Source organism: Hyperolius riggenbachi, chromosome 10, assembly GCF_040937935.1.
Source record: "Hyperolius riggenbachi isolate aHypRig1 chromosome 10, aHypRig1.pri, whole genome shotgun sequence".
NCBI classification, from domain to species: Eukaryota; Metazoa; Chordata; class Amphibia; order Anura; family Hyperoliidae; genus Hyperolius; species Hyperolius riggenbachi.
The window spans coordinates 192,176,660-192,188,763 of NC_090655.1; the positions used below are offsets into that span (position 1 = coordinate 192,176,660).

The following is a 12,104-nucleotide window of genomic DNA, read 5'->3' on the forward strand; positions in this document are numbered from 1 at the left end:
CGTAGATGGCACCTGCAGTGAGAATTGTAATGAAACCATAATGAAATTCTGGTGCAGGAGCTATGTTGAACTACAACTGCATGACCGCTATTTTACTTGCCTTTTAGCAGTCCTCCTATCTGACATGACTAGATGTTTTTATGGATAGAGGACAAATGATTATAGCATACTTATTGGCAGTTCTGGGCACACTGCTTTTGATACCTGTGTTTGACACCCCAGCCCTTACACTCAGATTAATCCAAGCATTAATCCTCACCCTCAGTGGACCTATCCCTAGTATAAGCCGTGTGTATCTACTGAAAGATGCTGCTACCCATTTTCATTTTTCAGCAAGAGGTAGTAGGTTTTAATAGCTGAACCTAACCAAGGCAACAAAATCATTGTATGTCCATTCGCTGAAGGGCTGTGAGATGTGTAGCAAGAGGAAAAATGACAAAATGTAGTTTTGTTCCATTTAATTTTTTTTATCACTTTTCTCACCCAATAAGGAGGATCCAAAGTGGGAGTTTCCCCGGAAAAACTTGGTCTTGGGCAAAACTCTTGGAGAAGGAGAATTTGGAAAGGTGGTCAAAGCGACAGCATTCAGACTAAAAGGGAAAGCGGGTTACACAACAGTAGCTGTGAAAATGTTAAAAGGTAACATTTATAATATCCTATCTCCACCTATGTTCCCCTCTTATGTCTTTTCTTTTATTATACCGTCCTCTATGTTCCCCTCTTATGTCTTTTATTTTATTCCATCGTCTTCTACATGTATTCTGAGGATTTGGGCTGTTTTTGTTACCACAACAAATTTACTTTAATAGTATGAGGAGGTTTTCAGCAGAATATCTCGATAGTCACATCACAATATCTGACGCAGGTGGAGTGCTATCTCACAGTTCCAGTGCTAGGTGACACTTGTACTTTGTATGGGAGGTGTTTTCTATGGTACGACACAACCAGGCACATAGGGTATGAAGCAATCAAGTCTCACCAGAGAGGTTATTGTAGCTGGATGCCCTTTCCATGTCTTTGGAACTGTTTGGTAACATATTTGCCTTGGATAATAGCTGCTTAAAGCAATCGTTCCAAGTGGTTTCAACAATTTATGCACAGTTGTTGCTCATTTACAATTGGATCCCCATTGAGCAGCAGTATTGTTATAAGGATAGGGGTGGGGTTGAGCATGATTCCAAGACACTTTGCTTTAGGAACTATAGTAGAGCTTGTCGAATATCTTTCAACTTGGCCTTTTACTGAAAGGGAAGCCACTAACACCAGGTGACAACAACAACAAAACATTTTTCTACCGCAGGACCCCTTACACACTCTATATCTGGACCCTAAACCATCACAGATGATCATTTCTGGCAATCAGAATGTAAGGTGCATACTTTCCTTAAAGAGGAACTATAACGAGAAGTTATTCAGGATGCCCACTTTACATTACATGAAATATCCTGGTTTCAACATCAGAAGCACTTTCTTTACTTATATATACAGTGGTGTGAAAAACTATTTGCCCCCTTCCTGATTTCTTATTCTTTTGCATGTTTGTCACACTTAAATGTTTCTGCTCATCAAAAACCGTTAACTATTAGTCAAAGATAACATAATTGAACACAAAATGCAGTTTTAAATGATGGTTTTTATTATTTAGTGAGAAAAGAAACTCCAAATCTACATGGCTCTGTGTGAAAAAGTGATTGCCCCCCTTGTTAAAAAATAACTTAACTGTGGTTTATCACACCTGAGTTCAATTTCTGTAGTCACCCCCAGGCCTGATTACTGCCACACCTGTTTCAATCAAGAAATCACTTAAATAGGAGCTATCTGAGACAGAGAAGTAGACCAAAAGCACCTCAAAAGCTAGACATCATGCCAAGATCCAAAGAAATTCAGGAACAAATGAGAACAAAAGTACTGTAATTGAGATCTATCAGTCTGGTAAAGGTTATAAAGCCATTTCTACAGCTTTGGGACTCCAGCGAACCACAGTGAGAGCCATTATCCACAAATGGCAAAAACATGGAACAGTGATGAACCTTCCCAGGAGTGGCCGGACGACCAAAATTACCCCAAGAGCACAGAGAAAACTCATCCGAGAGGCCACAAAAGCAGTGGCGTACCTAGGGTATTTGACACCCGGTGCTGGATATCTACAGACACCCCCCCCCCCCCCAAATAAAAAAGGTAAAGTAGTGAGCGTGACAGCTAGACAGTGGTAGGATGAGCTTGTATGATCCCCTGAGGACAGTCAGTGACATGACTATGTACCTTGTACAGCGCTGCAGAAGATGTCAGTGCTATATAAATACATTATAAGAATATGGTAGGACATTGGACTATGACTATGGTATGATTAGATTGTTAGCTCTTCTGAGGATAGACATGACTATGTACTCTATAAAATGCTGCAGAAGAGGTCAGTGCTATATAAATACATAATAATATGGAAGCACATTAGACTATGGTAGGATTAGATTGTGAGCTCCTCTGAGGACAGTCAGTGACATGACTATGTACTCTGTAAAGTGCTGCAGAAGATGTCAGTGCTATATAAATACATAATAATATAGTAGGACATAAGACTAGGACTATGGTAGGATTAGATTGTGAGCTCCTCTGAGGACAGTCAATGACATGACTATGTACTCTGTAAAGTGCTGCAGAAGATGTCAGTGCTATATAAATACATAATAATAATATGGTAGGACATAAGACTAGGACTATGGTAGGATTAGATTGTGAGCTCCTCTGAGGACAGTCAGGGACATGGCTATATACTCTGTAAAGTGCTGCAGAAGATGTCAGTGCTATATAAATACATAATAATAATATGGTAGGACATTAGACTATGATTATGGTATGATTAGATTGTTAGCTCCTCTGAGGACAGTCAGTGACATGACTATATACTCTGTAACGTTCTGCATAAGATGTCAGTGCTATATAAATACATAATAATAATATGGTAGGACATTACACTATGTCTATGGTAGGATTAGAGTGTGAGCTCCTCTGAGGACATTTAGTGACATAACTATGTACTTTGAAAAGTGCTGCAGAAGATGTCAGTGCTATATAAATACATAATGATAATAAGGTAGGGAAAAATGCTAGGCATACACGGTGCGTTCCGGTGGCTCGATTAGTCACCGGATCGACTCCCGTCACGTCCCAGCGCGTCCGCTCGTGTGCCCGAATCGATTACTGCTCATCCCGCTTATCTTCCGCTCTATTCCCTGCCATTGTCCGCCCGCAGGAATCGATCCATTCGTGATCGGACCTGTCGGATATTATCAATCGAGCACATCAGCGGCTCGATTGATAAGAAAGAAACGCACTGTGTATGCCTAGCATTACACTATGACTATGGTGGGGATTAGATTGTGAGCTCTTCTGAGAATAGTAAGGGACAGGACTATGTAAGGACCCTTTTACACTTAGCACAATCTGTTACGGTGCAATTACAACACAACTGCAGAGCAATCGCACCACAATGGTCCCAAAAGGTTGCATCGCATGGTACTGTTGCGGTATGACCATACAGTGGCGCGTACTTTACAATAAAAGTATGCCTCACCACCAGGTTAAGCGCGCATGACGCACTGCAGTTATTGTGTCACCCCAATGAGACTCGCCACAACACGCTACACCGCAATCAGTTTGATAGTCACATAGGACTATCACTGCTTTTGTGACAGGATGCAGCGGCATAAGTGTGAAAGGGGAATAAAGTTTCACGTAAATGCCAGCACAATAACAATTATTATGGCACATAGTATTTTTAGGGGGGGCAAAAATAAACAGAGAGAAGAAAGCTGAGGGGGATAGGGGAGTGAGGAAAAGATGGAAGATTGGAGAGACTGTATAGGCTATCTAGCAGGCCAGGCTGATACAGAATACTGGGCAGTCTCCATCCCCGCAAGTAAGGTTACATTAATTACAGCTATTCAGTCCTTGCTCACATGGCCAGCCCAGGTGGTCACTTCAGTGTCAGATAGCAGCCCTCCTGCAGAGCTCAAATCTCCCTGCAGCTAGGATGTGTGACAAGCTGCCCATATAGAGGGGACATGGCTCACTACACAGTGCTGAGCACTGGCATGACAGCTCTCTGTGCTTCTGTAATCAGACACATAAGCACGTGTCTGATCCTCACAGCAACAAACTTTAAACTAGGAGACCCGGGAAGGGAAGTCATCTGAAGCAGAGACATTCACAGGGCTGTGACTGTGTCATGTATAAGCTGATCATAGCCTGCACTACTTTGTTTCCTCTGCTTCCATAATGTAAGAAAGTGCAGAGCTCTGCAGCCCCTGTAATGACCTCTCCTTCTCAGTCTGTTCCTCTGCCAGATGTATCAGGCTACAGGCAACTCTTACCCTCCTATTTTTAATTAATGTTAGCTGGATACCTGCTCTGGAGTCATGTGATCTAGTGAGGATACAGGGTGATCTGTCACTGCACCATAGTGGACCCCACGGAGCTCAGCTCGCCTCACACACTCTCTCTGGCTGCCGCTGCTGAAAGTTGTAAGGGATGAGTGGGCGGGCTCACTCCACAGTCTCCCTCTCTTTCATTGGCAGGAGAGAGGTGCCTGTGCAAAATAGCCTTATGCTGATTGGAGGGCGGGAGAGAGAGAGGGAGGGACAAACAGAGGAGGATGCCTGGAACTTTTTCTGGCTCAGCCGCTCGTGGATCAGCCTCCCTGTACTGCGGTGAGCATTGTGACACAATTTAGTGTCATTTGGATGGTAGGCAGCCCTGTTATGAACTAGTCTCTGGGCTGGCCTTTTTGACACCCCTTTGTAGGCTGACACCCGGTGCGCCACGCCCCCTGCCGCCCTATTAACAGAACGCCACTGCACAAAAGACCCCAGGACAACATCTAAAGAACTGCAGGCTTCACTTGCCTCAATTAAGGTCAGTGTTCACGACTCCACCATAAGAAAGAGACTGGGCAAAAATGGCCTGCATGGCAGATATCCAAGGCGCAAACCAATTTTAAGCAAAAAGAACATTAAGGCTTGTCTCAATTTTGCTAAAAAAAACCATGTCAATGATTGCCAAGACTTTTGGGAAAATACCTGGTGGACCGACGAGACAAAAGTTGAACTTTTTGGAAGGTGCATGTCCCGTTACATCTGGCGTAGAAGTAACACAGCATTTCAGCAAAAGAACATCATACCAACAGTAAAATATAGTGGTGGTAGTGTGATGGTTTGGGGTTGTTTTGCTGCTTCAGGACCTGGAAGGCTTGCTGTGATAAAAGGAACCATGAATTCTGCTGTCTACCAAAAAATCCTGAAGGAGAATGTCCGGCCATCTGTTCGTCAACTCAAGCTGAAGCGATCTTAGGTGCTGCAGCAGCACAATGACCCAAAACACACCAGCAAATCCACCTCTGAATGGCTGAAGAAAAACAAAATGAAGACTTTGGAGTGGCCTAGTCAAAGTCCTGACCTGAATCCTATTGAGATGTTGTGGCATGAACTTAAAAAGGCGGTTCATACTAGAAAACCCTCAAATAAAGCTGAATCACAACAATTCTGCAAAGATGAGTGGGCCAAAATTCCTCCAGAGCGCTGTAAAAGACTCGTTGCAAGTTATCGCAAACGTTTGATTGCAGTTATTTCTGCTAAGGGTGGCCCAACCAGTTATTAGGTTCAGGGGCAATTTCTTTTTCCCACAGGGCCACGTAGGTTTTGAGTTTTTTTTCTCACTAAATAATAAAAACCATCATTTAACCCTCCTGGCGGTTTATGAAAATCCGCCAGGGGGCACCAAAGCCATTTAAAAAAAAAAAAATGTTTTCATGTAGTGAGACCTTGTCTCGCTACATGATAGCCGCTGCTCAGCGGCATGCCCCCAGCCCCTCCGATCGGATCAGGAGATCCCGTTCTAAGAACGGGATCTCCTGGAGGGCTTCCCCCGTCGCCCCCGTCACCATGGCGGGCTTCCCCCGTCGCCATGGCGACGGGCGGGATTGACGTCATTGACGTCGTGACGTCAAATGGGACTCCGATCCACCCCACAGCGCTGCCTGGCACTGATTGGCCAGGCAGCGCACGGGGTCTGGGGGGCGGCTGCAACGCGACGGTTAGCGGCGAATCAGCGGGTAGCGGCGACGATCGGATTGCACACGCAGCTAGCAAAGTGCTAGCTGCATGTAGCAAAAAAAAAATTATGCAAATCGGCCCAGCGGGGCCTGAGCGGTGCCTTCCGGCGGCATAGCCCGAGCTCAGCTATGTTATCCTTGACTAATAGTTAACGGTTTTTGATGAGCAGAAACATATAAGTGTGACAAACATGCAAAAGAATAAGAAATCAGGAAGGGGGCAAATAGTTTTTCACACCACTGTATATTGCTGTATATTAGTATGTAGCCCCGCCCTCCCACTGATGCTTAGCTTAGACTGTTTATTATAATTGTTCATTCCAAGCATTGTGATTGGTTAGGGGAACCAATCATGGATCTCTGATTCCTGAAGGGCGTCAGGCGCACGCACTTGCACTGCGGCAGTGAGGGCGACCAACACATTAAACCGTCCTGGAGCCATTAGGAGGCTCCAGCATGGCGTTTCACTGCAACAGCTTGCAGCTAACAGGTTAAGAACCAAAGCCTTTTTTTCATTTTTTTCTTTATGATCACTGTGATTGGCTCACAGGATCAGGAGCCAATGAAATCACCTCCTGACCGTGGTACAGTGCTCAGCTGTCTCTGGACAGCAAAGTCTGATGCTGACATGGATGCACAATCGTATCCCGTGCAAGGAAGCCAGTGTAGTAAAAACTACACCGCATCAGGCTTAAAGTGAACCAGAGACGAAGCACCCTCGTGTATTTTGCCATATATATTGGTGGGAATATTAGAGAAAACACCTACCCTGCTCTCTGTTTAATTTTTCACTGCACAGTCTGCCTGTTATCAGCTCTGATAAAATCCCCGACTGAGCATTCATTCAAAGAAAAGTTTTACTTACCTGGTTCTTCTTCCAGCCACTATCAAGTCCCACTTAAAAGTTCCGCTCTGCTCCATGCTGCCACTGCGAATGTGCGGGTGCAACACGTGCCTCTTATGTGTATTTGCATAGTTCAAGTCTCTGTGAACTGTGCAAACACAGAGCGTTGCCAGCCACGGGAGCGCTATCATGAGCGGAGCACATGGGCAGAAGGCCACAATGCATGTACTCCTCAAGCACACCTGCCCTTCTCCAGCATATCTACGCTCCCACAGCAAACGTGCACTCCCACAGCACGAATGCACTTACACATGGACTGTTATAAATGTGGTTAATTAACACCCTTACAAAAGCATTTTAATGTGAACCCCACTGAGATACCACTAATGACAAAACGATGTACTGTGTAAAGTGCTGTGGGAAATGTGAGAGCTATATCAATAGTAAACACATAAATTCCCAGTAACATAGTAAACTATTAGGAATTGCCTTTCTTTAATACATGTTAGTTCTTGCTGTCATCTGTGTCTGAGATCACAAGCAGGATGCCTGTTACTATCGTGGTCATGCCTTGTGGTAGTGTTATTCTGTTTGTACTAGTTAGGGTTGAGTGTAAAGCTCCATCGACCTAGAAAGTGGACATTGGGCAAGTAAATGAAAGCCACTAGATACCAAGCAGTTAGCCTTCAGCTGATAATGGATACAACCAGGGGCATAGCAATAGGGGTTGCAGAGATAGCGACTGCATCGGGGCCCCGAAGGGCCCTCCCTCAACTACAGTATTAGCTCATAATGATACTTTAATAGTGGTAATCATTAACAAACTGTACCTCATCCCCTTTTTGCACCTCTGACACTGTAGTTGCCATTGGCAGGTTTTGGTGCGCCGTATCAGTTGTTGTGTACAGAGCGCTTGGGGGGTCCCATTGTAAAACTTGCATTGGGTCCCACAGCTCCTTAGCTCCGCCACTAGACACAACAGTAAGCTAAATGATTTGTTCCCTTTATTGCTTTAGTGAAGATTTGCTTGTTGGGAGAATTTTCTGCACATTTCCAGCACGGATATCACAGTTCACGTCCTTGAATAAAGGAATGTTGTCAGTGACTCACTGAGAACATCCCATGCAGAGTATGGAGTTATAAGATGGTCTCTTGTCTTCTCTTCACAGAAAGTGCCTCACAGAGTGAGCTGCGAGATCTCCTCTCAGAGTTTAATCTCCTGAAGCAAGTGAATCATCCACACGTCATTAAACTGTATGGAGCCTGTACTCAGGATGGTGAGTAACCCAAATCAAAACCCGTGATAGTGATTGTTCACTAGATGAACAGATGATCATAATTGCTGTCAGGGGCGTAACTATAGGGGATCAGCCCCTGCAACCACAGTGCGGCCCAGAGCTGTTGGGGGCCTCCTACTACTAACCTTCCCTTCCTCCAATGCAGCGGACCATGCTCCCAGTCAGGTGTTTTTGTCGCTACACTTGTTATGTATGTGAAAATATTGATGGCCACACTTGTTTTATGCCCCTTGTAAGATGGGCCCCCCCACACCCAGAAGGTCACCAAGGGAAGGGGTGTTAACCTTGGAGGGGCCCTTTTAAAGTTTTGCTTGGGGGGCCCATAAGTTGTAGTTATGCCAATGACTACCGTGCAAGGTCTTGTGCATTTTCTGCATTGCACATAAACCGTTTCTGTATTAGTTGTTTTTTTACCTGGCTTGCAAATTTTGGTACAGTTTGTACGCAGATTGAAATTGGACCAAACCACATTGCCAGAAACTGCATATGATTGGTCCACTTTCAGTCTACATACGCATTGCAACACTATGTATCAAGTTGGGAATATTTGCAATTCAGTGACCATCTCTAAAGGTACAGACACACATAGTGTTACCCATCAGGATCCAGCATGATCCTGTGGGCAACACTTTGGTAAACAAGTACAATGCAGACGCTTTGCTGTTAATTCAGAGCACAACGTGTTGTGGCTGTAGAGTGGGGAGGAGGGATGATGGCACTGCACATGCAGCAGCTTTTGGCAGGCGGGGTAAGGAAGGAAACAATGCACTTGCCTGAGATGATCAGGCACTCTGAAAGCTTAGGGGCTCACCGGGGCTGTACAAATGCTCGATTTCTGGCAGACACAGCCCCGACTAGCTGCCTCTTTTGGGTTTAGTCCACTCACCAACACCCACAAATTTACTGAACAATGCCAACACCTTACCCCTGTAGCCCTTGAGCTAACTGGCAAAATGAAAACACATGAGGAAAATCATTACGGTTTTGCTACAAGACATACAATATACATTTGGTAACCTTTGACTCTGGCCTGGTTGGCTAATAATGCACGTAATGCGGGCAACATATTGGGCTCTATTCATAAAACCTTACCGCAAGTTTTCCGCTCAAAACAGCGGATTTTCCCGTCCATTTAGCAAAGTGGGCATTCAAAAAAGCTGTTCCCGCATGAAAATCTACAATCCCCCAGCAGAGCGAGAAATTTCCGCCTTCTCCAGTGTTTTTCTAGATTTATCTAGAAAAAAGTAACAAAATGGCCATTCATAAAGATTAGAGGAAGCGGTATGTGGACGGGAAATACCGCTTCCTCTGATTTTGCGGATTACATACAAGTGAATGGGACAGACCTCCCAGAGAGAGCAGTGCACGGAGGGACTCTGCCGGCTGAAGTGTTTCCGCATGCCTTCCGACAGCTTACCGCCAGCTTTCAGCGGGAGATCTCCGCCCTTGCATCGCAGCTTTCAAGATTTCTTTGAATGACCACCCAAAAGTGTAAAATACCGCTGCGGTATTTTCCCTCCAGGAGTTTTCTCGCAACAACTTTTTTATGAATAGAGCCCACAGTGTGTATTTGAGGTTGCAGAAACCACACACAGAAAGGTAAAGAAGTATTTGATTCCCTGCTGATTTTGCTTGTTTGCTCCTTGGCCAAGAATGACCAGTCAATAATTATAATGGAGGGTTTATTGTAGATGTGAGAAACGGAATAACAACAAAGGAACCCTGCAAGACCCAGTGCCACAAAATCACAGCTTGATATGTATTGTAATAGGTGAATTAAGTACAATCAAAAGCTGACTTAGTACTTGGTGACAAAACGCTTGTTGGCAATCACAGAAGTCACACATTTCTTGTAGTTGGCCACCAGGTTTGCACTCATCTCAGGAAGGATTTGGTCTACTCCTCTTTGCAGATCCTCTCCAAGTCTCCACAGATTTTCTATTGGATTAGAGTCTGGAGACTGAATAAGCCACTTCAGGATCTTCATGTGCTTCTTCTTGATCTTGAGCCACTCCTTTTTTGCCTTTACTGTGTGTTTTGGGTCATTTCATGCTGGAATACCCATCCATGGCCAATTTTCAATGCCCTAGCTGAGGGAAGGGGATGCTCACCCAAGATTTGACAAAATTGTGCAAGTCTACAGTCTTTTCCCTAAATCCTTGGACAGCTCTTTGGTCTTGTCCATGTGGTGGTTAGTTTGGAATCTGAATGATTGCTTCTGTGGACATTTTATACAGGCCCTGTAACAAGCTGGGATTTGGAGCTCTCCCTCACAGAGGGGCCTCCTACTGTCAGCGTGTTACCTGCATACAGTGAAGACACCTGGGAGCCTGAAATCTTGCTGCTTGATAGGGAATCAAATGCTTGTTTCACTTATTAAAATGCATATTAAGCTCTGATTTTGGGGCACTAGGGTTTGAGGGTTCTTTTATTGTATTTCTGTCTCTCACAGCTATAATAAATCTACTATTACAATTATAGACTGGTCATTTCTTGGTCAGAGGGTAAATTTGCAGAATTAGCAGGAATCAAATACTTTTCCCCTCACTGTAACGTGAGTTGCGCAGTTTGCATCTCAGAGGCCTGCTGTCACATACATTTGCAAGTTCCTCATGAAATATTCAATAACTGATTATTTTCCCACATTCAGGTCCCTTGTACCTAATAGTGGAATATGCCAAGTATGGATCTTTGCGTAGCTTCCTGCGAGAAAGCCGTAAAGTGGGACCCAGTTCTGGCGATTCCAATCGTAACTCCAGCTACTTGGATAACCCAGATGAAAGAGCCTTAACAATGGGAGACCTCATATCCTTTGCCTGGCAGATATCCCGGGGAATGCAGTATTTAGCAGAGATGAAGGTAAGCTTGATTATATCTTCTGCTTCCACTCAGAACACACTCTCTCTCTTTTTCAATATCTTGAGCGCTTACATCACCCAGGCCTCACATGTGTAACTATTATTTTATAAGGGAAAAAAATTAATTAATTTAAAACTTAGACTGAGTTCACACAGGTTTCCGTTTTTTAGTTCATCAAATGTCACCTTAAAGGGAATTTCCGGAGGTATTAAAAAAAAAAAAAAAATCTACTTACCCAGGGCTTTCTCCAGCCCCTTGCCCAGGCCCGGGAGTTCCTTCCGGTGCAGGTGCTGACCTCGTCAGGTTGTCCTCTACTGCACATGTGTGGGAGCCACTCACGGTGGCACTGACGTCATCTGGAGTGTACTGCACAGGTGCAGTAGTTCTGCAGTAGAATACTCCAGATAACACCAGCACGACCGCGAGCGGCTCTCGCGCAGTATATGCCGACCTAGTGAGGTCAGCATCTGCACCTGAAGGGGACTCCCGGGCCTCCTGCTGGGAGGGGAGCTGCGGTGAGGGCACAGGACAGCTAGAGGAAGCCCCGGGTAAGTCGATTTGTATTTTAAGTACCTCGGACGTTACCTTTAAAGCATAGTACTTTATTTTATTTTATTTATTTTTTTTGCATTGAGTTACAAAAGCTTCAAGTAATGTTCCTGCAAGAACAATGGCTGTCCGGCAAGCTCTATCTGTTTTACTGGATTGCTGCAGGGAAGGACAGTAATGCTGGGGACACTACGCACTTCAGATTTTTCTCTGCAAAAAAAAATGGTTTGTGATCGTCTTGGCCAGACATGTAAAGTGCATATGTAGCTTTAAAGCCATTACAGCCCAAAATATGTTAAATGGGAACCTGAGGTGAAACAGATATGAAGGCTGACATGTTTATTTCCTTTATAAATAATGCAGATTGCCTGGCTGTCCTTCTGATCATCTGCCTCTAATTCTTTAAGCCTGGGCCCCTGTCACAAGCATGCAGATTGGATGTTTAAGA

At 44.5% G+C, this 12,104-nt stretch overlaps 1 protein-coding gene across 1 annotated transcript in view; it reads left to right on the top strand.

The window, feature by feature from the left end:
• RET (ret proto-oncogene) overlaps positions 1–12,104 on the top strand; it is a 59,651-nt gene that overhangs the window by 22,970 nt on the left and 24,577 nt on the right. The window contains exons 5-7 of the mRNA XM_068255474.1: positions 492–639; positions 8,120–8,227; positions 10,899–11,107. Of these exons, the coding sequence (XP_068111575.1) occupies positions 492–639; positions 8,120–8,227; positions 10,899–11,107 (465 nt within the window). The remainder of the gene's footprint in view (positions 1–491; positions 640–8,119; positions 8,228–10,898; positions 11,108–12,104) is intronic.